Below are 26,744 nucleotides of genomic sequence, written 5' to 3'. Positions count from 1 at the left end.
ATAATTGCAGTCATAATAAAAATACTTTTATATAAAATTACATAAAAATAGATATTTTGGCCTTGAGTAGCGTAGTCACTTTCTTCTTCTGAGAAGGGACTCTAGAGCTCAACGTGCTGCAAAAAACAACTTTCACAGGTAAAGCCATCACCAAGGATGCTGGAATCTTTCTGTCAGGGCCACAGGTGGAAGGACTGGACATTTTAATGTATGTTATAATTCACGTGATATGTAAACCTCCTTTGCTTCTCTGCATGCACACGCAGCAAGAATTTTATTTCTTGTCATAGTGGTACATTCAGGGCAACTTTTCCAAAATCTGTCCAAAAGTTATAAGGGAGGGGAAAACATACTTCTGTGTAAAAACATGTATGATATTCCTATAGCAAGATACTGACATTGGAGAAACGCAATTCAATTGGTGCTTGTTCCCAGGCTAAAAAATGTCCTGACCTCACATTTCAACTTGTTCATTTGTTTGGGAAAAATTCTAGTCTTTGTATGGGTATTTTGCTTCCCATGTAGGCTACAGGAAACATGCAAAGATTTGCTTTAGCAACACCGTTTAACCCTTTATTTCAAAACCAACTACTCTGCATATCCTGATCTTAAATCCAGTACATTTATGTAGCAGCACCAGACCAAATATTTCATGTACCATAACAGTTAGATCTTCCACGCCTTTCTTAGCTTTCAGTTGTAGGCTCTCAAACCCAACTCTGGAAATAATAAATCTGAATAATCTTCCTGTGTGACAGACAGTTTGGGTGCTTGTGCATCCTAAAGCGCTATCAAGACCAACTCTAAAACCAGGTTTCTGACTCTTGTCCCACAAATGTTAGTACCTAATTCAGAGAAAAGAAAAAAAATTCCAAAAAGGCATGCTACATCTTACGAAACTAAAATATGCTGGAGCCTCAGCACCCCGCAGCAGAACACCCAGAAATATTTGCACCGTTCATATGCAAACCACTAGTATCACAAGAGATGTGAGGCAACTCTAGGTGTTCCTACAGCTCAGGAAGGGCAGAAATCTGCTGGATTCCCAGGCATTTGCAAAATCCTGTGCTCAGCACCTTGGCTAGACAGCAGCACTTGTTCCTACGTTGTGGGGAAAAAATAAGGCTCAAATCCCACCCTCGGCAGGGGCTCACACAGCCTGCCCTCCCAAGGTGCTAGTCCCTGCCACTGAAGGACATACTGCTTTTACATCCCCTACACCGAGACCGAGCACCCCGTCGGCCCTGGGGGCGGCCGGAGGACGAGCCCGTATCGGCTGTTAAAACCAACGGTTCCCCGCGCTGCCGCCTCGGGTCGCGCGGGAAGCAGCCGGCGCCTCAGGCAGGGCGCATGCGCGGCCCTGCCGCTCGGGCGGGCAAATTCAAACCTGCCTCTCGCTCCTTCTCGTTGTCGGGGTAGCAGTTGCGCTGACGTCATTGCACCGCGTCCTTCTTCCCTGCGGTTTCCGGCGCTCGCCCGCGCGGTAAGTGCAGCTGAGAGGGGGGAAAGTTTTCATTTGTGTGGTTCACAGCACCGTTTCTTTCCCCTTTCCCTCAGGAGCGGGCGGGCGGGCAGGGGCTTTCCGCACCCTCCCCGCCAGGCGCGGACCCTCTTCTCTCCTCGCCGCCCCTGCGGAGGGGGCGAGAGGCTCTCACCACGACGCCGGCGATGGCTTCGGGACGCGCGGAGGCGGCGGCGCCGCGGGTGGCAGAGCTGGAGGAAGAACTGCGGAGTCTGGCGGAGGAGCTGAGCCGCTGCCAGGTACCTGAGAGCGGGGCCGTCCCCTCCGGGCGCGGCGGTGAGGGGCAGCCCGGAGCGGCGCGGCTGGGGTCGGGCGGGCACGTCCCGCCCTCCGGGAGGCCTCTCCTGTCTGCAGCTCGGAAGCGCGGCGTCCCGTGTGGGACCGCTGGTTCGCGTCCCGGTTCCGGCGGACCCGGAGGGCAGGGGAGGGAGCAGGGCCGCGGGCGCCCGGCCGGTGTGGCCGCGGCGGCGGGTCCCCGGGGGAATTCGCCTCAGCATCCACCACGCCTTTGGCGGGCGCCCCACGGCGCCGAGGGGGGTGCGGCGCCCACCTGTTGGGCGGCGGCGGTCCCTAAGGCCGGCATGGCGCCCCCGCAGCCCTTGCGGAAGCGGGAGTGCCGTGTGTGCCGCCGTGCAGCTCCGCGAGGTGAATTAAACCGGTCCCGGGCTCTTACTCTGGCTTAAAAGCAAGCACTTGGCCTGGAAGCTTTTCGTTTGTTTCTTCACGCCCCCCCCAGAAGCCACCGTTTATTTGCTTGATGTGTAGTGGGAGGAGTACTGAGGTGCTGCCTTGTGCAACACCTGGAAAAGTGAACAAACGGAGGGGTTTTATAGAAATGTAGGTCTTGAAGGAACCTTTAGAGGTCATTTAATTTGTCCCCCTACCTTGCAGCAGGATTAAATATACCCAAGCCGTTCCTGGGAGGGAGGGCTTTATGAATAATTCCAGTTGTGCTTTCAAAAGTTCCCCGGACTATCTCCCTGTGAGCTCCCTTCACAGGTACACTTCCCTTATTTTTCCAGTTGGTCGTTCATCACATTTCATGAAAATAACAAAATGTTGGTAATACGAGAGCTTGTCATAGAAATCTACGCTAATTCTCTGTCAAACAAGTGGATTACACCTAAAGGATAAGGCAGAGAGGAAGGTGACATCTCATGCTGTGGTTGCTTTCTCACTTGCTTCCTGGTAGCCAAAACAGTATTTGCTTGTGGCACGTGGTCTAGTTAAATGCACAAAGGCCTGGGCTGACATAGTCATATCTGTGAACAGAAAATAGCATCCGCGTTAGAGTTAGTAGCGGTTTGTTGCTTCAAGCAGTATTGGTACACCTGGCAACTGGCATTGGATTTCTGCTGTGGGTAGAATCCAGACTTCCTGCAAAAACTTGTGGCACAGGAGAACTATGGGGAGAGGGAGTTGCCAATAAAAATCCTGTTTAGAAATACTGAACAATGAATGGTTTGGGGATATCCTAAATGTCTTGTGGGAGAAGTTTAGAATACTCTTATAATGATAATTTAGTTAGTTTCCTCTTGTCAGTATGCAGATGTGCAGTATCAGACAAAATTTGGTGGAGGCAGAAGGAAGGCCCTGTGCTCTGCTCATTTGCTAGTGGAACATAAATTATATATCACTAAAACCTAGTAGCATAAAATATTTTTGAAGAGCATTATAAATAATAGAAACTTTGAAGTAAACAGTACAAATCGGAGTTTGTAATCACTTTGATAATGTAACTTGATGTACACAAATTGTAGTTAAGTATCTGATCTCCCCTTTAGAGTCATTCAATTACATGTGCATTTCTACTTGTTCCTTGATGAACCCATTCCAATCATTTTGAAGTCAGCAACCAGAAAATATTTTTAAATGTGTTTCTTTTAAGTGTCATGCGTATTATCTTGCCATTCTTGTATCTTTGTCTTGTATGAGAACAGATAGTTTTCTGGGAGGGAAGCAAGCAAAAAAGAACATGAAAGTAGTTCCTGTATTTGAAAACGGAACCCAGTCAATGTTCTGCAGTAATCTCTCCAGCTCTAGGTAGAATCCAATACATACCATCCTTCTAACAACAGGGATTGCATGTCTTCAGGATTTATTTCAGGTTATTAATAAAATAAAAAGGAAAGTGAAGCAGCAATCTATAAGCAGAGATTCTTCTCTGAAAGCACTGCAGTATAGACATCTACATGCTTTACCATTTTACTAATCCATCAATAAATGTAGAGAGACATGTTGAAGCATGTGTATGTTACATAAAGAAGGGGGAAACCAGATTTTAATACGTAAAAGAGGTGATAACCTAGTCAATTATGCAGCTTTTCCAGAGTAGAATTTATCTAAAACAATTAACCTGTTTTTAAGTTTTCTGAAGTTACTCTGAATTTGGATGGGAACTAAAATAGGCTTCACTAAGATTCTTCAGCTGGTTTAAAAGTCAACTGAAAATTATTCGGGGATGGTTAATCCATTTTAAATTCATACTTCATATGAAAACTTTGTGCAAAGACAAGCTATTTGAAAACATAAACATATATGGGCAATGTTAATGTTGTGCTTTTCTAATTTCTTCACAGTTGAAATACAAAGTTTTTACTGACCAACTAATTCCTTAGTGGAATTATATTTCATCTCGTGTGATTTCCTTTGTTTCATTTGGATGTAAGATCTTCTTTGGTTCATGTCTTAAGTTGTCACCTAACATTTGTAGGTCTTGTTAATCAGAATCGTGAAACTGTTTAAGTTGGAAGTGACCTCTTGAGGGCATCTATTCCACCCCACCCTAGAGCAGGTTGCCCATGGTGGTGTCCAGTCAGGTTTTGAGTATTTCCATGGCTGGAGACTGCAACCCCTCAAGACAACCTGTGCCAGTGTGTGAAGATCCTCACAGTAAAAGTGTTTCAGCTTCTATTAAGATTTTAATTGTCTTGTGTTCTGTTCTGCTGGGTAGGGTTATCTCTTTTGGAGACTACCTCAGCATGCATTTTAGATAGAAATGTTATGTAAATGTCTTTAAAAAAGACATTAGCGAGAGGGTGTTAGCTTTTAATCCAGCAACTGGATAAAATTACCTATGGTTGGTTTTGGTGTTTTTTTTTTCATTCTGAGTATTACATTCAGAGACACATAAGCTGTACTTCCAAGACAGACCTCACAACTGAAATCTAGTTTAATAGTTTAACAGTGTGCCAGAACTAAAGGATTAGTCTTAAGTATTTGTTTAGATGTTATCCTTTTGGATATTTATAAGAAAAAAAGTCCCATTTATCAAATGATTGAGGCTGAAAGTTTTAATTGGTTCTAGGGAACACTAAACAAGGTTATAGAAATAGAGAAGTATATGTCCAACAGTTATCTAGCACCTGAATAAAATATGCCAAGTTTCTTTTCTACTTCTCCACACCTCCTTGGACTATTATATTCACTGTCATATAAACTGCACTTCCGAGAGAAAGTCTCTCTGCTGGGAACTGGAGTCCATTGATGATATGCAGTCCATTGGCTAAATATATGGAAGCATTCTCTGGCTAATGAAGTTCCTGAGTCTTAGTGGAAGTATTGTGCATGCTAGCTTGCTCTAACCACAGGTATTCCAGGCATCCACTTTGGCTGTTTTCTCTTTTCTGCAACAGGATCCTGGAGTAGCTAACCCTTTTTCTCATCTGGGATGGTGACCTTTATGTTCAAACCAAGGTTCTTTTTCTTCTTCATGTTTATTTTGTCTTTTAAGGTAACGCTTCCCACCAAGTGAAGGTGCCTACAGAGCCAAATATGATATTTTGAAGAGTTCCTTTTTTTTTCCTCCATTCTTTTCTAAAGCTCAGATTCTGCTGGTAAGTCTTGATCTCAGCAGCTTAGGTTTCCAGTATTTGGTATTTTTTTTAATACTCCTAAAAACATTGTGGGAGCTTGAATCATAATAAGTGAAATCTTGGAGGAGGCCTGTTAAAAGCACAATAATTTTGTTGCAGTGACTCTGCGAAAACTGATGTTGTCTTGTAATTCTGTGATGGCATTTGCAAAAATGAGAAAGCCAAAGCTCCCAAATTGTCTACTGAGGAGACTTGTATAAAGCTGAGAAAGTAAAAAATAAATCTAAAGCATGTTTGCCTCTGTATTGTGCTGTTTTGGGAAAATTATTGTTGTGTCTGCAGTAGAGCATTGTATAATTATTTTGATAATCACTTAATAAACAACTTTTAATTTCAGTGCTCCTCTTATCTTAATTTTACTTGAGAATTACTTGAGTAATTGAGTAATTTTCCTGAAAACAACTTCAAAGGAAACATGGATTTTTTTTTTGTTTATGTTTTGGTTTTTTTTGTTTGGAACCTTGTTGTTCCATTTCTGTGACTGGCTTGACATTGTTGGGGAACAGTGGAAATGCAAAGGTCAAACAGTAAGTTACGACACATCTGGTCTCTGTTACTTGCTTTAACTGCTGCATTCTATTTTAGGGTTGTATGCTGCTGCCTGCCACTTTAATATCTCAAGACCCTTCCATGGAAAATCTTCAACACCTATGTTATTACTCCCTGCAGTTTTTGGCTCTGCTTGGTGTTGAAAAGATTTGATATGCATTTTACCCCCGTCTCATTTTCTCCTGTGATTATGTATTTTGGGGGGGGGGGCAGATGGAGGTGCTGTTTTTGCAAGCATAGTTACTTCTGGTAGAGAAAATCAGAGTGGTTTGTTTGTTTCTATTTTTCTGTGAGGGGAATGATTTGCTGTATCTCTGGAAGCTCATTCTGTGAGTGGAATTTCTGGGCCAAGAGTATTTTTCTTTACCTTTCATGTGCTTTCTCTTTAATCTTGTGTATTTCTTTAAACCACCTGGTGACTCTATATTTTAAGAATTGATTTATAGCATATTCTGTGGTTGGTTTCTTGCAGGGTTTTTTTTTTTTTTTGCGCAAGATACTTCATTTGGTGCAAAATAATGTGCATTCCTAAAGCAGAAGACATGTATTTGGTGTCCTAGCTCTCAGTCTCTTAACTGCTGAAGGTTAAGAGCAGGCACTTTCATGCCCCCTCTTCTGTAACTAAAAAGATAGGAAAGGTTCTTTAAAGCATCCTGTGGTGGGAAACTTCATCAAATCCTCGCTTTGAACAAGACAGTGTGATTTGAGACTGGGTTTTCCACATCCAGTTGAGTGTCGTATGCTGCTGGAAATGCAGAGCGTTGGAAGAAGGAAGCACGTCCTCTGTTTTTTATTTACGCTATTGGTGATATTCACAAAAGGACTTTCGTTTGATTAGCTTCATTTCATATTTTCCAGCCTAGGATCACTTTACTTGCTGAAAGTGCTGTTTTGGATTCAAACAAGTGTCTTAACTATTTACCCATTATTAGTTTAAAAAAACCAACAGTCTTCATTTTGTTCATTGCAGCTTTGATTTCAAAGGTAACGTGGCATCTCTCGCTGCTAAAATAAGATGGTATTTTCCTAATTGAGAAGTTCCTTTCTAACTTTGTGGTTCTGCAAAAACAAAGAGTACCCTGTCTTTTTTTCTGCAGTTATATATACTGTTTTTAGGGAGATCTTGTTAGTGTTATCTTCTCTAGCTCATGTGCTTTTCCTGTCCATGATTGTTATAATGCCTACTCCTTTGCTATGTTAGCAATTTATAGGTGTATATAGCTGTGACTAAGTAACAGGTCTCTCAAGAGTACACCGTTGCATGGTACTCTGCACAGTTTATACCCCTGACTCAGAAGGTACGGTCTGTCAGCCGCCAATGGTCTACAGACCATAACGTTTAGTCAAAGAACCCATACTGCTGCTTGTGGTTTTCAGTTTACAAATGCAGTTTATAGATTAAAAAATAGAAAATTCTCCATTAGTTGGAAAGTTGGGAACTGGTCAGTAATCTGTCTGTAAGTGTTCTGCTGCAGCAGATTTGCCAGTAGAATTTCCACAGTTTCTGTCAAAAGGTGATAAATACAAATGGGGAAGAAAGAGATCTTCTGTAGTTGCTGTTACTTCTCTTCATTGTCAGGGATTGGAGAGAAGTCTGTAAGAATGAACTGTGTGTATCTGTAAGCGTTTTTGGGTAGAAGAGGAACAAGGAAGGTGGGCTGTTACTTTGTGGAGAGTGGCAGGGGCTTCAGCTGGTGCTGGCTTTGTTTCGTGTTCTTTGTTTCCTGCTTACTGTGAAAAGCTGTGCATAGACCTGTTCTGGTCTTCATGTCTTGTCTTATACAGTGTTTGTAGAAAAATAACAGTACTTTGTGGGTAGCTGGACTGTCTTGTTTTGATCACTCTGTGGATCGGGGAGGGATGTAAAATATTCTATTTGGTATCACTAGCATTGATAACAGATAGGATTGCTATAACAAACTCTTACAAAAAATATTTCATTAGCTGGAAAAACAGATGCATTCTTTCATTCTGGACCAGTTTAATATCCAGGACACCCATTGAAAATCTAATGTAGCCATGATAACACTGATTTATAAGTAGTTTTAACCCCCCTCCCCACTTTATTTACAAGTAAATATGAAAAATATATTAAATAACAAAACAAAACATTGCATCGTTTCATGATACAGGAATAGCTATTTGAGATGCATGCTGATTGTACATATTAGAAGTGTTTTTAAATCAATAGCTGAGAACTGAAACTAACTATTGAATTAAAAAAGCCATAGTTCTTCCTTAGCGATGTGTTTTTATGTCGACTTGGTTCTTATTCTTCTGACTTTGTGACCAAAATTTAAGTGTTTGTGAACAACCAGTATGAGAATTTGAGTGTGTTAGTATTTCTTCTGGATGAATTGTTGATATCCATACTGTTCTTTCAAAGTGGGGCAAAATGTTTAAGGCTCCCATTCATTAAATACTAATTTCTTTTATTAGTGATTAAGCCAAGACCATGTATTTATTGGTGCCAAGGGATGCCAGCTGTTTAGTGCTATAGGTGTTTTTTTATACTCTTATATTTTGCCATAAGGAGTCTAAGTCACATGAATCTGGTTAGTACAGGTGTTGTTAATAAAGGCCCAACTCTTGATGTATTATAGACAGAAGTAGTATTGTTGAATAGCTAAGTTTATTTTCTTTTGCTTTTTTTACTTCTGACAAATTTTAACTAACTAGAATGAATTTTGCATACCTGGTCTTTCCTTCTGAAAAATACTTGTTTGGAATATTTGAGTAAAACTGAAGATGAACTGAGAGTGAGATTTAAAAAAAAAGAAAGAGTATTTTTGCACTTAATAAAGTAGTTACCTATTCACAGTATGTCTGTGTGCGAATATTTCAAATTGCCCCCAGCATGTGAGCGGGAATCTAAAATTTGGTATAGAGATCAGAATCATAGAATGGTTTCGGTTGGAAGGGACCTTTAAAGATCATCTAGTACACCCCGCCTGCCATGCACAGGGATGTCTTTCAGTAGATCAGGTTGCTCAAAGCCCTGTCCAACTTGACTTAGAACACTTCCGATGATGGGGCATCCGCAAGCCTGTTGCAGTCGTAAAAAACGTCTTCCTTGTGTCCAATCTAAATCTACCCTCTTTCAGTTAAAAACTGTTGCCCCTTCTCCTGTCACTACGGGCCCTGGTAAAAAGTCTCTGTCTTTCTTATAAGCCCTCTTTAGGTATTGAAAGGCCACAGTGAGGTCCATTGGGAGCCTTCTCTTCTCCAGGTTGAAAAATCCCAACTCTTTCAGCCTTTCTTCACAGGAAAGGTGTTCCAGGCCTCTGATCATTTTCATGGCCCTATTATGGACCTGCGCTGACAAGGCCATGTCTTTCTGGTGCTGGAGTCTCCAGAGCTGGATGCAGTACTCCAGGTCGGGTCTCATGAGAGCACAGTAGAGAGGGAGAATCATCTCCCTTGACCTGCTGGCCACGTTTCTTTTTATGCAGCCCAGGATATGGTTGGCTTTCTGGGCTGCAAGTGCACGTTGCTGGCTTATACCCAGTTTTCGTCTACCAATATACCCAAGTCCTTCTCCACAGGGCTCCTCTCAATCAATTCATCCGACACTCTTTATTGATATTGGGATTTGCTCCGACCCAGGTGCAGGACCTTGCATGTGGTGTTGTTTAACTTCATGAGGTTCACATGGGCCTGCTCCTCAAGCCTGTCAGTGTCCCTCTGGATGGCATCCGTTCCCACTGGTGTAGGAACTACACTACTCAGCTTGGTGTCATCTGCAAACTTGCTGAGGATGCATTCCCTGAATGCCACTGTTTATGTCATTTATGAAGGTATTAAACAGTATTGGTCCCACTATGGACCCTGGAGGGACACCACTCATTACTGGTTTCAATTTGGACATTGAGACATTAACTGTAACTCTCTGGATGGGGTCATCCAGCCAATTCCTTATCCATCTTAACAGTCCATCCATAAAACCCATATCTCTCCAATGAAGTGGCAAGAATGTTGTTGGGGACTGTATCAAAGGCTTTACAGAATTCTAGGTAGATGACATCTGTAGCTCTTCACTTGTCCACTGATGCAGTACCTCCATTGTATAATGCCATTAGGTTAGTCAAGCACAATTTGCCCTTGGTGAAGCCATGTTGTCTGTCTCTAATCACCTCCTTGTCATCCATATGCCTTGACATAGCATCCAGGAAGATCTGTTCCATGATTTTACTGGGCACTGTGGTGATGCTGACAGGTCAGTAGTTCCCAGGGTCCTCCTTTTTACTGTTTTTAAAAAAAGGTGTGATATTCCCTTTCCTCAAGTCACTGGGGACTTTGACTGCCATGAGATAGGCATGAGTGAAAAGGTACCTTTTATAGGAACAACACAACATTGCTGTTTCTCAATAAAGGAAGTTGCATTTTATGTGCAGAGGAGTAGGCTCTTGCTTGTAATTTTTCCAGCTGCACCGAGGATGCCTTTAGAACACGCTAAGATGTCTATGTTTACCACGTAGTTATAGATTCAGCCTGGAGGAGAATGGCTGTAGCAGGTCTGGTTTTCCTGTCAAACTATATTGTGGTTCAGGAGGAGGTATGCTGTTCCTAGAGAATGAATTCAGATAATCTTGTTCTTTGTTGTTATTAAGTGTGCACCATTTCAACTATTTCAGGTACTGTTTAGCTCATGACTTAGAAGATATGCAAATATTCTCCTATTTGTCTGCAATTTCACAGGATTTGGAAAGTACTACATAGTCATTTCAGGCAGAGTCGACGTGATGGGCCCAAATTCTACTTGATTAGTCATGGTAATTCAGAGTGAATATACCCAAATGTATGTGTACGGTTATATTGTCTGTAAAATAAAACTACTCGTGCATTCTTGTATTCTCGAATGCATTGAAAATCACAACTGCATTATGATTATATTAATCCAGAGCATTATATTTAAACAAAAACTAACTCTGAGGCCTATGCTGAAACTTTTAGATTGTCCTGTGCTCTCAAATAAGTAATTGAAGTCTTGAAATAACTCAGAATTGTAGCACTTCCAGAAGGCAGTTATGTGACTTAGAAAATTCATGTCCTATTCCATTCTGTGCATCTTCCATCCAAATTATTTCAATGACTATGGTTAGTTTTAATTGAGGTAGTTTAGATATTTATAGCTTGAAATGAAAGCTCACAGAGGAGTTATCCTGTCCTTGATCTATAACGGGATTAAGGCAAACCCTTACCTCTGGAACTGAACCTTTTGCTTTCTCATATCCTCTCCTCTTTGAAAACAGTTCTTACATCAACCAAGTGTTAAGTTTTCAATGTTGAGTACTCAGAAAGAAGCAATTGTCGGTGTAACAGCTGTACCAGTGAATGAAGGCATCCTGACTGTGTGTTCACCAAAGAGCAAAGGAATTAATTTACTTTTAGCTATTCAGTGAGGGTGACATTGTGTGTCATAGGTCTGTGTCTATCTGATACCTTCTCTCTACCATTTAAGGTGTATTTCTGCCCTGTCCTCCTGTGATAGTACTGATCTGACTTCTGTGATGTTAACTCATTGACTATGTCATGATGGGCCAGGAAGTATCTTGTATTTCTTGTCCATTGATGCCACAGAGTCAGTTAGTTATGTCAATTAACTGAATAATTTTATTACACATTCTTAAGTGCATTGCTGTCTTTTTGTCACACTGATGGACTAATCTGAGAGTCCGTTTAGGAAATCATGTGTAATGACAGCATCTTTTAGTATAAGTTGTGTAGTATTTTTTGCTTTGACCGCTATTACTGTATCAACATTGTAACACGATAACATATTATTTTTATGGTGCCTGTTTGCTTTCAACAGTGTTCTGAGTAAGGATGCAATCTCTTGGGGGGTGCATGTGTGTATATTTATCTACACACAATTTTTTATATTCTACATATATGTGTAAATAAAGCAGTATACTATCTTTTTCCATTTTTGATTCAAAGATATCTTTGTTGCCAAAACTACCAACAGAGACAAGATAACAGGAAATTCTTTAAATAGAAAATTATGGCTGGAAGATATGTTAAACTGTTTTTCTAGGATCATAAAATTACATGTTGGTTGCATACCCGTTATACTGCAATGTTAAGGAATTGGGGAGAAAGGGGGGAAGACACACTTGTTTGCTGATGGCATCTATTTTGAAGCTATCAATCTGATCAGGTCACATACAGCCTTCTTATAAATCTCTACCTGGCAATTAGATGTAACAGTGCATACTGTATGTGAGTGACTTTTGTGAACTTGAAAATAACCTAATGTTATCTTTAGAGCCTGGTGCATATAAGGCACTAAGTTTTCTTGTGAGGTACTGACTGGTCTTCTAGTGAGGTACTGACTGGTCTTCTAGTGACTTTTTAGGTTGTTGAAAAGCATAGCACCTCAAATATAGGTTCTGTAAAGTGTAAGAGTATTCTGTGCTGTGACCACTCAGCAAGACTGGGTGGATTGTAGAGAGAATACCTCTTATTTAGGAATGTAATATGTGACTGGAAATCACAAAGAAACACTGGCACGGCAGGATCAGGAGAATCTGCACTGGCAGCATACAACAGTGTAAGTTTAAAAGTATTGTGAGGCATCAAGAAGCAAGTCTGCTACTTGCATGCAAAGCGTGTATGTCAGCTTGATTAAAGGCTTGAGTTCTTTAATCAGAAGTATACTAGATGTTAGGTGAGTCCAAAACGATCCATATTAACAATTTGCTTGCAGATGTTTCAATGCTTATATCAGCCAAGATATTTCATGCTTTTTTCTCTCCATTCCATATAGTATTTTGCATTTCCATATGAATTCTTCCAGCCTGACAGTCATGCATATTTCACTTTGTATTGAAATACTCACTTCGTAATACAGAATATTGTCAATATCTGATTATTACAGAGTTCTTACTAAAAATTAACGGTAAACCAGTAGCTCCCTCTGTCCTCCCAACTGTTTCATTTTCCCTTTTGGGGGTATCTACTGATTAAAAAACTAAAATAAGAGTTTGTGTCCTGCGCTTTTCTAGCTATTGTTGGGGGGGGCGGGATGATGGGGTGGGCAGGGAAGAGATTGTTTGGGTTTTGGTTTTTGTTTTTTTTTCTGTTCTGGGTGTATTCTCTGCCAGATTTCAGAAGATGGTATCTTCCTAAATAATTTGTAATGCAATAAAAATTTACGGTATGATATGAACACTACTAATAGTTAACATGCTTTGAAATAAATACAGTGAAACATCAAAAAGTACTGATTTCAAACTATAGGTAACTGAGATGCTTGAGGTATGAATTTACACTAAAGGAGGAGGTTTTTCAGTTTATCCTTGTTCTCAACACAGTACATGATAGACACGTAAACGAAACTTAAACCTACCTGTAAATTTAATACCCAAACTGTCATGAATGTGTAGTTCCTGTGAGCAAAAAAAAAAAAAAGAGATACTGCTTATGCTTTTGGCACTCCTCTTACTGCTAATTTAAAAGCTTTTCCTATTGCGGTTCAGTATCATTACTTTAAAAGAATCCCAGCTAGTTCTCCTTGGTAAAGCAGTGTAAAAACACTCAAAACATTCTAGTTTAGGTCACTTTTAAGTTTCCATGAGACAAATAACTGTATGCAATATTGATACAGTTTTACATACTTTCAATATCAAATGTCCAGAGCAGTATTTATGCTTGGATTTCTCTTCCAAAAGGAAAGTAAATTGTTTTAATTTAAATAAGATGGTTTGTCTTTCCCTGTTTATAAGCCAGAGGGATTCTTTGTTTTGTGACTTACACTAATGTTTAATAAAGTCATGACTTCACTTGCAAGCAAATACTTCCGTGGTAGCTAGTCATGCCATATAACCTTTGTCAGTGGCTCATCTTGTGTTTGTCCCTGCTTCTGAGCTTGCTGCTGTTAAAAATCGGTAAGAAAAATCCAGTTTGCTTTGCAAAGAACACATTCAAGGCCTAAGGTACTCTTTATTTCTCTACGTCTTTCAGTATGATAATGAACTACAATTGCTTTCACTGTAGGCCGAGGGCAAATCCCGCTTTTCAGGGGATATGTGGTGCGCTCTGTTTTTTCCTTCATAATTCTTTAGTTCTGGCATGCAAACTTGATCGTGGGGTGAGTGTCTTTATCTGACATTAGATGTGTTGCGAATAATCTTAGTTTTAATGAGTAATCTTCACTAACTTTCAAATGACATCTGTATTCTGCCTTGTGTATGTAAGTTCTCGGCTGTTCAAGGTACACTCTTGCTGATCTCTTGAGCTGTTAATGTACGCTTGAGTAGCCAGAATGTTTGTTCCTTGGGTATGCTGAAGATTGATGCATCCCAGGCCTTCACAACTGCAGTGTTTTTCCTTGCCAACTTCAGACAGTCTAAGCAGCCCTTTTCCAGAAGAAATTGTTTGGTGCCCAGGACCATTCAGGGAACAGCCTTACCAAGTCCATTAATTGTGCCAAGAGCTTAAAAAGGCTGTTTAAACTTTTTTTTTATCTTAAAACTGTAATAATTTCTGGCTAATAGTCATTCTGTTATACAAAAAGCTTAGTTACCTATAGATGTAAATGAAATGGTTTTAGCTATTAAAATGTTTGGCGTGTTAAAGAGAAGAAGGTCACATTTTATGGTAACTTACCATTCATTGACTAATGTTTTACTAATGTTTTATTGTCATAATGAGAAATTTTGTACATTTCTGTATAAACTTTGTTTTTATATAATTAAGTTCATAGATTTTTTAACTGCAGATGAAGTTTTATTTTTTTTATGGGTAACATGGATTTGAAGATGCATTTGTGTCCTTATTTTTTTGGCAGAAGTCTACTTAGGCAGGATGCTGTGTTGTTTTGTGTGCATTTACAGAAATACAAATATATAGTGAAAGGCATTTGTTGATTTAGATTAGAATATCTGTTGATATAATTACAGCATTGCTTTATAGTTCTATGTGTGCTCATTCACAGGTTGCAGTAGTAACTTTAACTACCAGTTCCTGCCATCATCAAAAATAAACAGCATTTATTAAAATGGCATTGTTTTGCAGCTCTGGAAATTCCAGTGATTTTTCACTTATTTCCAGATGACTTGGGAAGGTTTTTGTTTGTGTATTGTGTTTTTCTTTAGCTGTTTCTTTGAAGTTTTAGTGCACACTGTTCACATCCAATATTCCTTACTGCAAGCAAGCTTTTTTATTTTTAAGTTAGGATGGCTTTTTCATTCCTAGTTCATCTACTGTTCTTTCAGCACAGACAGAAATGTTGCAGAACTTAGGTAAAGAGTGGCAATTTCACTGACATGAGTACAACTTGAAGTTGATTTTACTCTTACTTGGACAACTTTGAAAGTAGTCTGAAATAGTTATAGGTGCTTTGAGGTTAATCTGAACTGCTTATTCAATTAAAAGATCTTTTGTACCTGAGTGTCTATGTTCTCATTAGGAGGACAACTTAATGTTCGTTGAAACTTCATATTTTATGTATTATCAAAAGGTCAATTTCTGAGAGGCTTGGCAAAGTTAAGGTAGAAACTAGATTGCCAGAGACTCAATACATGCTGGACACTCAGCAAAAATCACGGGAGAGATGTGAACATTTCCCTCTTGTTGTATTGTACATATATATATTTTGCACATATTTGTTCATCAGGAACAATTCAGTGTCTGTTATTGTAGTTTTCCATTTTTGTCATTTTTTGTAATGGAGGAATGCTGTGCTTAGAAGTATGTGTCTGAAAGTTGTGCGCTATTCTGTCTTCTTGTGATGCCTTGTGCTGTTCCCCAGCTGGGACCTGGAGTGCGTAGGAACCTGCAGGGTAGGACAGCAGGCAGCTGCTGCTGCTTGTAGTGAGTCTCGTGATATTTGGCCGTGCTTCTTGGAGTCATGCAGAAGCCCAAGTGTCTCAGCTCTTCTAATAAATAAATAAATAAATACACAGAAAACCCAACAGCTACTTCTGTGGTCTTGTGTACAGGACAGTAAAGGGAAAAGCTAAGGAAGCGTGATGGTAAGCAAATCCAAATCTTTAAACAGGCAAACAAAGCTGAACTGAACAAAGCTTGTGAGCTCATAAATCAGTATTAGAGACTTTGATTGTTTGACTCAAGATTTTTGAGCGTTTGCAGGTGGAATACTGTTGGCACTTCGTTATATTTGGAGTTCTCTGTGCTATAATGACTTCATGGCCATTAGACTAATTTGTTAGTGATTTGAAGTAGTTTAGTGTAAAAATACACAGTGAATAGTGTATTAAAGATATAAAAAAAAAATCTAAGCACTATTATCAGTTCAGTTCTACCCTCCATATTGCTGACTGAGAGACTTGAATTAAAATTATTTTAAAAGTAGAGTTCTACATAGTTTATTAGATACAGTGGTTTATTCTTCTGTTATGGTTCAAAGATTTTCTTATACTCAAAGTGGTGTCATTTAGAGTGTAAAAGCTACTGACTTACTGTCCTTCTAAATAATTGAAAAGAAATCACGTTTCCCTTGCTATTATTTAGTGAGTTTTTGTTTGGCTTTGTGTGTTTTCTTTGCTGGGCTCCCGGCATAAATAGAAGATATTTTTTAGATGTTAAAAATACTCAGAATCTGTGTTCTGTATAGATCCTAATGCTTTTTGGAAGCCTGCAGCAGTTTTTCCAAATCTGAAAAACATTTTTATTTTTTATTCTGTTTCTGCCTAAGGAGAAGCAGTAGGTCGTGCCTGCTTTACAGTTTACATACATTGTGACTTTTCAGGTGGCATGGTAAGGCATTTTCAGGAGATGGCGGCTTTTTTGAGGACACATGAACGAAGTGCACACTTTCTATGGTCTTTCAGACTAGGTGCATAGATATCCAGCATATTAAGTGCATAAGGTGATAGCACACAATGAGAAGTTGTACTTTTTTTTTTTTTTAAAAAGGTGAATAGCCATGTTTTTGGCCTGAGCTGCATAACCTAATTAACATGATGCTTACTGTTTGTCTTTTAACTTAACTCCTAGCTGAAAGTGAACTTATTTTTAGCACTTGTACTGAATAAAGACTTGGATACTGATGTGAAGTCATTTGAGTTCTTATTTGTATGATGTATGGCTTAATTTTGGTGTTATCTTTCTTCAAAAAGTGAATGCGGTCATGCACTATGGTGTACCATAATCCAGTTAGTTACTATCTGCTTGCATGCAGCAGGGTCACTTTTGGTTTTGAAAAGAGTCCTTACACTGCTAACCCATTTTAGTTAAGAGAAAGATGATGTTCATTTCAAGAGTTTTTAAAGAACAGTTTGTTCCCCATTTCTTTCTGCACAAAGTTTTTTGTTAATTGTTTGGTTTTGTTTGGAAATACCAGAAATGAAGTCTCCCTGTCAACACTTTAAAAGTTGTGTACATTCTATAAAGGCAGTTAGATGAAATTTCTCTGGTTTTCTTTCTGCTGTAGTCCAGTTTGCATAAGCCGATAATAGTATTGAATTATAAGATCTTTGTCGCCAGAGCCTTTGTTTTATTTACTTTCTAACACAATCAGAAAGCTAGTTGGATTTGTTAGTGATGTGCATTCTTACAGTAGGCAGGTGAATTTTTCTGGGTTTACAGCAATACCTTGATAAGGCATCAAATCTCCATAAAGTTTTCTTCTTGGCTTGTTTGAAGAAGTTGATGGCATTTAAAGATATAAATAAATGTAAACTAGAAATTACAGTAGTTGAAAGATGGAGATTTGTTTTTAAACCAGCAATCATAAAACCCCTCACTTCTCACTTGCTCAGCATTTTTCTTATGTTTTCTCGTAAGTTCAGCATTGCCTCACTTGGGTATGCAATTTTAAAATTCAAAACGTGCATTTCTAAATTTGAAGGAAAGACACATCAAAACTTTAAAAAAAAGTCTTTGAGGCTTTCCTCAAATCATGGAGAAAATAGGTACAACCATCTCTCCTATTTCTTCTATAATCTTTGTTAAAGTTTGTTAAATCCGTAATTCAGTGTATTTGGCTGTTGCAGTATTAATCTTGATAAAATAATTTAGACTCACTACACTGATAAATCTTGATAAAAGTCTGCTAGCTTTAAAGAGATCTTTTGATTTCATATTGAAGATAGTTGCTGTCTTGTTCTGAAGAAAGAGAAGCATTAAGATGGAGTGATTATCATGCGCTGGAACTGATACTGCTTGTAAAGTTCAAGTCTGCTTCCTAGAAGGCAAAACTGATCAGGAACAAATGAAAAGATAGCAAAAATAGAAAAAGCAATTTCTGCTCCTGAGATTTACTCTAATCTTAGAGTATGTGGTCTTTACTGACTCTTGCGAGGTCTGTCAAACTTTTAGTTCTGTTGAGCTGTTTTATGTCTTAGGTGACCGTTGCTTTTCGCTGTTTCAAGTCATGGGCTCATAGTACTGTGACCAAAGATGCAATCTGTTCTTATTCATAAAAAATGAGAAATCAGGGGAAGAAGAAATCAAGTGGGAAACCTATGAAGAAACCAAACAGTGGAGGTGAAGATAGGAACTCAGGTCTTCTGTTTCATTTGATAGTCAGGATTAAGATAGAGTTGTGCAGAGATGATATACTGTGTTGTTTGTTTAGCTGATTTTAGTGAGGTTCTGGTTATCTAATGATACCTGTGATATCTTAGTAGATTAGGTTCCAGAAGCTTTGGAGAAGAAGGAAGCAGGGAGATAAATAGCTGTAATAGTGTTGGTTTTCCTTTTAGGTCACGTGTTGTGCTCATGCAAATTCTATTTCTCTTTAACATTCAAAAAACTAGTAAAAGGTAGACTAAGCGGCAGTCCTGTGATTTTTACCTGTTGAATAGATCTAGCTGCCAATATGATGGTTTTGGCTTATTAATTTATAATTTTATGTTGGGCTGTTTTTAGCAGGTTTGGTCTTAGTCTGGTCCATGGTTTATGTACATATGCTTTCTTATTGTTCTCCTTGTCTTCATCTTTTGCTGATTTTTTTTTTCCCCCTCCTTCCCCTAACATGTTTATATAACTAACACATTATGGTTTTAGTTTGTAACATAACTACATCAATATTGGTGCTTCCAGTAATAAAACGGTATTGGAATAAAAATACACCAGTGCAAAATAACAACTTATGTGTATTAGAAAATATAAATCTGGAAAAGCTTTTAGTTGACATCTAGTTTTCACAAACTTTCTTAAGTGTATTTTTAAAGAACATTGTTTTCTTGCTCTCACTTGAGAATTTTTTCAGAAGCTTTTATATAATTCAGGTTAGCTGAGCGTATGTTAGAAGACTGATTTACTGTCTATTTTGAAACAAAATCTAAGAGTTGCATATGGTAAAACTTAATGTTAAAGCATGTATTCCAGGCTCAGTGTTTATTAATAGAAATTGTGTCCTGCTGCTAGAAGTACCAGTAATTGATATAGCAAAAGGCAGCCTTGTTTGAATAACGTCGATTTCTGCTGCCTTATGTCACGTTGCGTACTCTTTTATTGTTGATTGTAGGTCTTTGTCTTCCTTTAAAATTCTGTATGGTTAAAACTTTGTTATTGAAGAGAACTGTTTGCCATGGTTTTTTATTCATGGGACAGTGAGTAACCTGTAGGGAATTCCCACTAGAACAGAGGTTTTTTTGTAATTGTCTTTTGAATATGCACAGTACAACTTTTTTGTCTATAAAAGGCATAGCATACATTTAATGTATTTTTGTCTTTTTTTCCATGTTTCTAAGGCTGATAAAGAATTTGTGTGGTCTCTGTGGAAACATCTCCAAGTGTCAAGTCCAGATCTTACTCAGGCTGTCAGCTTGGTTGTGGAAAGGTGAGTTTAAAGATTTAACATGATACTAAAACCAAACAAAAACCCCCTGCTTGATACCATATTCTTTATCTTTTTAATTGAGAACTATGTAGGATTTTGAAAATGTGTTACGAAAATTCCATTGTTAAATTTTGTCAAGAGTACCTAGAATATGTTGCAAGTTTCCATTTAGGTGTAAGTTGAAGTATACTTCAAAATCTGTTTTCACTGAGGTTGCTGTGCTGCAGTTGAATTCAATTTTTAAATGGTAAATGTACTGCATATTCTGTTTTTGTGTTGAAAGAGCAAGAGGAGGTGAATGACATTTTCTGTTGTCATAAGTGGTTGGATAACAGTTATATATATAAATGATGTTTCTCTGCATTCTTAAAGAACTGAAAGGCTAAGACGTGGTAACAGAAGAGATGACTATGCCGTTTAATTATTACTCCTCTGAGGATGCTAATGATGACTATTTCCTCATGGTACTTACATACTATCATCTGATTGCTATAAATGTTAGTTAATCATCAGAGTATCTGATTGATTGTTTTAGAACGCTATTATTTACAAATTCAGAATTTGTGTGGCCAAAGATGAGGAGAATGTGAATGAATTGGTAACGTGACTGTCAGAATTCAAACGCTTGATTCTCTTCTGGTCAAAAGATTTGTCTGTACTGTCTCTTAGGGTGCCATGAGTTCCCTCTTTTAAAATGAAAAAATGGATTTTTTAAGAAGAAAAAATGGATTTTAACTTCTTTAAATGGCTTGCCAGCGTTACTTGGGAAGCTTGTCATAGACCCAGGAGGGGTCCTAGCTCCTTTGAGTTCCTGTTCAGTTCTTTGATCTTGAAAGGCATATTTTGTTTGTTTACATCTTCCTTTCTGGACTTGATCAGTAAATGTTCTTCCACTTCTGAAAATACAGCATTAAGTTCTTTAGCTGGGAATGCATTCAGTATAGTGTTGTCCCATCTTCTGCATTGCATAAAGCAATGAAAATTTCATCCAAAAATGTGGTGTGGTCATGTAACTAGAGCTAATATTCTAAAGCATTCATATCCAGGGGAAGAAATTGATGGTGCAAACACATGCAGCTTGTTTTAAGACAGCTGTTACCTGAGAGTTCACATGTGGTCACCAACAATGATGTCAAATAACTTCTAGCTCTGTATTGGGACACTTATCTGCAGAGAGTAGTAGCTTGGCTGTTAGGACTGTGTACTAATTTCATGTTGCTTGTATGTTTTGATTTGGGAAGTAATTTTAATGTATGAGGAAGACTTAGGAACACATTTACAGCATCCCTCATTTATGTTGAAATGCAGATTCTTACTGACTTGTTTCATGATAAAATTTGGTCATATTTTCATGAGGACAGCGGTGGTAGTATCGATCTTCCTTCTTCAAACATAAAAAAAAATGCAAGAACTGCTTAAAATAATAAATATAGTATTTAATGTATGTAAACATACGTTACATGTATATAAGCACAAGTATATTGAAAACATTAAAAAATTATTTTGCCTTAACCACGTTTTATAGACAGCTGAACAATATGGAAAATTTTAGCTCTTTTACATGAAGCTTAATAAGGTAGAAACAGAGGTGTTCAGGCTTATTAACATTTTTGATTCATGTTGCATATAAAAAATAATCAGGATGTTAGGACAAATTGAAACACAGAGATGTTAGAAAGCATGTATTTAAATAATGGTGAATACAATTAATTATTTGGAGTTCTTCAATTGTATGCCTACATAAGATACAGTCTGCTTTTTTATCTTTCTCCATGTCTAGGAATATTTTTATGCTTGGTAGTTATCCCTTGCTTTAAACTATTTTATACTTTATTTAGAACAGAAACTGATAATTGTGTGTGCATTATCCTGATTGGTACAATGAACATGGAGCTCTTAGATACCACCTTGATGCCCACAAGCATGATAATGAACTGAATTTTTTTACAACAGTAGGAAATGTTTGTGAAACCCTTTTAATGTAGTGTTCAGCCTATCAGAAGACTTGCTACAGAAATCTGGTGTATAATAATAGTTTATTATATACGAAGGTAAAGATATATTCTGTGTATGTGCTTTGCACTTTGTGTAGAGGCTGGTGATTGGTACTCTTACGTGAAAGCGTGACAACATACTTCTATTAAGGTGCATGTCCTAGTTTTTTATGTCCTCTCTTCTTTCAGAAGAACACTAATGCTTCAGAACACCTCTTGTGAGCTCAGGGCTATACATCTATATCATACCTTTCCCATGCTTCTCAGAGTTATGGAATTAAGAAAGAAGAAATTGCTTCCACAGCATCTTTTTAGATGTTATCATTACCCCAGAGAATCCTGGAATAGGTTTGAATAAAACCCATTCAGTATATAGGAGTTTTATTAATCACGACTTTGAACTTTGGGGTTGCTTTGATTTGACAGATGGAGCAATAGTGTGTATTTTTTATCTTTAATTGATGTAGCTTCATCACTTTTGCCTGAGAACGGTCTAATTGCTGCTTTGGAAATAATTTCTAGCCTAGCTTTACCTGTGAATCTGCTGCACAACGAGATTACAGCCCCATATATTCTCTCCTAACTTTTCCAGTTATAACTTCCCATAATCTTTTCCTAAGTAGCTTCTGTTTCAGGACTGTACCTCTTCACACTCTCATCCTTTCAGAAAAGTTTTTGTCTTATTCCTACCTTATAGCAGTAATTTTTTTTTTTTTTTAAATTGCTACAGTGTCAGTTTATCTCAGTTCCAATACGTTGATGAGATTTCCAGGAAGTCTGCTACCTAGCACTGCTGCTGTCCAGAAAATTACAGGACAAGTGATTTTCTGGCTTGTTAATTTAAGAAAAATAGGTGGATTTAAAGGGTAAAGAGATGGGATTACCAAGTAACAGTTACAAGCAAAATGATTCCTGAGGCATGTCACTTGGCAGATCTGTGCCGCTTACAGCCTGTTTTTCTATATTTTACACGGTTGTATCAGATAAGAGCTGGAAATTGAAAGTTGACACTGAAATCTGATAAAAAACAGCTTGGGTCTTCTTAAGAGACTTTTTTTCCCTTCTCACCTATATTAGGAACAACATTGACCCAGTCGTATGCAAGTTGATAACGTTTTCCATCTTGCCCTGGCTTACTAGGAGATAGTGAGATAGGTACCAATAGAATTAAATTAATTTAAACCTTTTGTTGTTTCTGCCTGTGACATGGATACCACCAATGTTCGCATAACTTCATTTTTCAGTGTGTTCTTTCCACCAAAAATTCCGTAACTTGGAAAATTCCAGTGCCCACCAAGTCTTTGTTATAGACTACCTGAGATCAGAAGCCAGCTACCTAATGGAAGCAGACAGAATCTAAGAAGGCATAGTCACGTGTATGCCAGATCATATATATAATGAACCAAACAATGTTGTCCAGTGGATTTCAGTCTTTAAATTGACAAAAGCAACAGCCAGACATTCTTCAGGAGATTACAGTGACAGGAATAAAAAGATGCAGGTGTGAAAGGACAAAATGTTCACTTACAACCTTGTACACCATGGATGTATGATGAATAAAAAAGAAAAAATATATATTAGGAGAAATTGAATGGGCAGTACTAGCCGTACAGTCAGGTAATTTATATTTGTAGTGTTAATTTATATTTGTGGCATTAGACAATTCCTTGTAGTATCTTTTTCTCAAATAAACCAGGAAAGTGTAAAAGGCATAATTTGGAGGACATAGTGGGGAATTAATAGTAGGTTTCCATTATTTATCTGCTATTTTGAAGTGCTTTCATGGTCCCAAAATAGAAGTTCGCCTGCCCTAAAATTGTGAAAATGTAGCTGGTATCGTTTTATGGCTGTGCTGTTGATTCCTGTAATAATACCAATGATATTTTACTTTTCAGCAGTCTTTGCAGTTCTTGCTGGATAACTGTAACTACATGCCCATTTTAATATTCAGATATAAACAAAAAATTATCTTTACTGTGCAAATGAGAAATGCCTTTGGGATATGTAAAAGCCTCCAGGTATTTTCAAACAAGCCATTGTAAAAGTACTACTCATGTTAGTATACTTTTCCAGCTACTTTAAATACTATTGATCTCACTATTATGTAAAGAGCATGCTATTTCTAGTTCACTGCCTTTTGCAACTTTTTTTTTTGATGATGATGAGTTGGGGAAAAAAAAGGACTAGAAAGTACCTTTTACAGGTAAATGCACGTGTAAACTCAAATAGAGTTGGGGTTCAGATCAAAGGTTTTGAAATATTTTTGTAAACTTTGAGAGCTCTCCTTTCTCTTACAATATATGAAATCTTGACAGGTCAACTGACTAATTTTCCTCTAGGGCTTCTAGCTGACTCCTTTCCTTTCTTCTGGAAGGGAGATGCAGCAGGATCCATTAATGATCAAACTGTGGAAGTGATACAAGACTGGGTAGATGTAAATGGGGATTGTATTATGCTAGATGATACCCTCTCAGATAGTTACATTTGGCAAGCTTGTCTTACATAAATGTTTTTCCACACCTAAATTCGAAGTGTGCTGGGTCTTGTAAGTCTTAACAAAGAGCAAGAATGGATTTATCATTTCAGACCACTGTAAGAAACAGTGGCAACCTGAATGTTAGTGCCAGTGATTAAGAGAGAGTTTTGTTGTTGTTCTTCCTGGGAGTTACATCTGTCTAAAAGTGTACAAATGGATGAAAACATGGCTGAAAAGCAGCTGATCAGAAATAACTAAAGAATTTTTGGAAGGGTAATCACAGGAACTTACGCTGTGGTTTGCTGCATTCTGTGAATAGCAAATTGTGGAAGAAACATTAAACAGGTTGACACAAGTTCTTCACTGACTAACGATATGCAGATGTACTAAAAATGACAAGTACTTTTTATGTAAAAGGATAAGTGAATGTGCTGTATGAATGACCAATATAGATAGCTGATGTTAATTGAAAAATAATTTTAAAAACTGTATCTTACATCTTTTGAAGGGATGATAAATACCTCGCAGAAGCTTTCTTAAACCACTTACCATTTTACTCTTGCTCAAATTAACAGGAAACAGAACAACAGGAGAACGAGGAAGTAAACAAGATCTAACACATTTTTAAAGGCCATTACCGTTTTGTCACTCTGACTTTAAAATAAAGTGGACTCCCTAGTTATTATCACTCAGTAAAGTGGACAGAATAATAGAGCATAAGAGTACAACCTTTCTATCTAAGGTCAAATAATTGTGATTTTCTACAGTTGATGAAAGTTTAATATCCTGTTTCATTAAAAATTCTCAGAACATTGAACATAAGTCAACATTCCATGGAGAAGAATGTATTATGCAGCTTGCATGTGTGCATATCTGCATATCGGAGCACAAAATATTGACATGATAATTGCAGTCAAGCCTGATTGAACAGTGGCCTCTGGGAATTCAGCTGGTGTTGTACCAACTGGATGGCTGCTCAGGACACAGTTTGAAATGCAAGGTGCAAGTTAGCACTTTATTCAGCACAGGCAGGCATCATTTAGAAATCCTTGGGGGAAACCCTGGTGATGTGCAGATGTTAAAGCAGTCTGTTCTGAAGTGCTGATATTTTGAACACTGTAAGAGACTTGTGTTTTTTAGATGAAAAATGTTTGCAAAATTATTAGGGAAAAATGTCACTATTTTCTTTACTACTCTAGTGTAAAAATATGTTTAGTATTTTATGTACGTTGCTTAAAATAAGAGGCCTTGATTAACTGATTAAATGATTTATTAAGTTAGAGATGCAAGAAAAATTACATTTCTGTAATGATGCTTTTCCATTTTGATACATGTCATGGAAGATAGAACTGGCTCTATAAATAATTTACTAAGAAAAATTGTAAAACGAAATTATTTCCTTTAATTAGATCTTAAATTATTTTTATAAAGAGAGAAGAATAGGTGTATGCAATTTTACTGTAGGAAATAACTGCTGTCTTAGAAAAGTGCATAATGTGTGGTATCAATTTAAATTCTTTTTTGCTCCATGCTGTCTAAATTTTTTAAAAGTACTATTTGTAAATATTAAAAGCAAAAACAAATAATAATGTGCATCAGTTATAATTCATTATGACGTGTAAGGATATTCTAGGATCTGAGGTGAAAATAAACTCTCTATTAAATTAAAACTGTTTAGCTCTATTTTTTATTTCTTCTTAATAGGTACATGGAAACACAGGTTTCTAGTTGGAAGATTAAGGCATAGGCTCTGTTTCTACTGACCACTGAGTGTGCAACAGCAGGGATGTGGCTGTACACAGTAAATTACAATAGTGGTGCCATATTTACAGTAACATTGACAGTCTCTGCTCTACAATTTCACTTTGCACATGGGTGATTCATCATCTATTTAATACCGACATTGAATGTATGCACTTGTGTAAGTCTGTCTGTAAAGTAGTTGGAAGACTGGGAGAGATGATAATAAAATTAAATGCTGCATCACACAAGCTGATATTTCGTAGCCTTTCCAGTTCTGCAGCCCTTTAAATTCAAAGAAATACCTTGCAAAAGTAATAATATTTCTAGAAGCAGTTTATTTTTAGTTATACAGGTATAATGTTAAAATATAGCCTTTGTTCTTTTACCACACAGCCCACAGTTTGCAATGTAACCTTAACTTTCTTAGCTGTTTAAGGCCAAATTTGTAGATGCGTTTGGGTTTTTTTTTTTTAAATCCTGCTGTTTGTAAAGCTGAAAGGACATATTCCATGAAACATGGAAATTCATAAACAGCAAATTCAATTTAATAGTTAAAATCATTTTCATTTAATTGATGTAAAAATGACATAATTATATACAACTCTGAATTACTTTTTTGACAAATGGTTAATTGCTTGACTGATTAAGACCTGTGGCAGGATACAAGATGCCTCTTTTCCCAGACTGCTTTTGCTGAAAATTTTAGGAAGCATGGTGTGTTATAAACTTCAACAAACTTCTGGTTTTTGAAATCTTAAGGTTTTTGTAGTGCATATTCTGTTTTCATACCTCATTCATAGTTAAATGTTTCCTCATAGTCTAATGTTTCATT

At 37.7% G+C, this 26,744-nt stretch overlaps 1 protein-coding gene across 1 annotated transcript in view; it reads left to right on the top strand.

Annotated features, from left to right (window-relative positions):
- The first annotated feature begins 1,596 nt into the window (after positions 1 to 1,596).
- The window catches only part of CNTLN (centlein), a 207,462-nt gene continuing 182,314 nt past the window's right edge, over positions 1,597 to 26,744 (top strand). The window contains exons 1-2 of the mRNA XM_050912620.1: positions 1,597 to 1,761; positions 19,611 to 19,699. Of these exons, the coding sequence (XP_050768577.1) occupies positions 1,669 to 1,761; positions 19,611 to 19,699 (182 nt within the window). The 5' untranslated portion in view covers positions 1,597 to 1,668. The remainder of the gene's footprint in view (positions 1,762 to 19,610; positions 19,700 to 26,744) is intronic.

Source organism: Gymnogyps californianus, chromosome Z, assembly GCF_018139145.2.
Source record: "Gymnogyps californianus isolate 813 chromosome Z, ASM1813914v2, whole genome shotgun sequence".
NCBI lineage: Eukaryota > Metazoa > Chordata > Aves > Accipitriformes > Cathartidae > Gymnogyps > Gymnogyps californianus.
The sequence above is the reverse complement of the archived record's forward strand: the minus strand, read 5'-3'. Positions and strand labels throughout refer to the sequence as shown.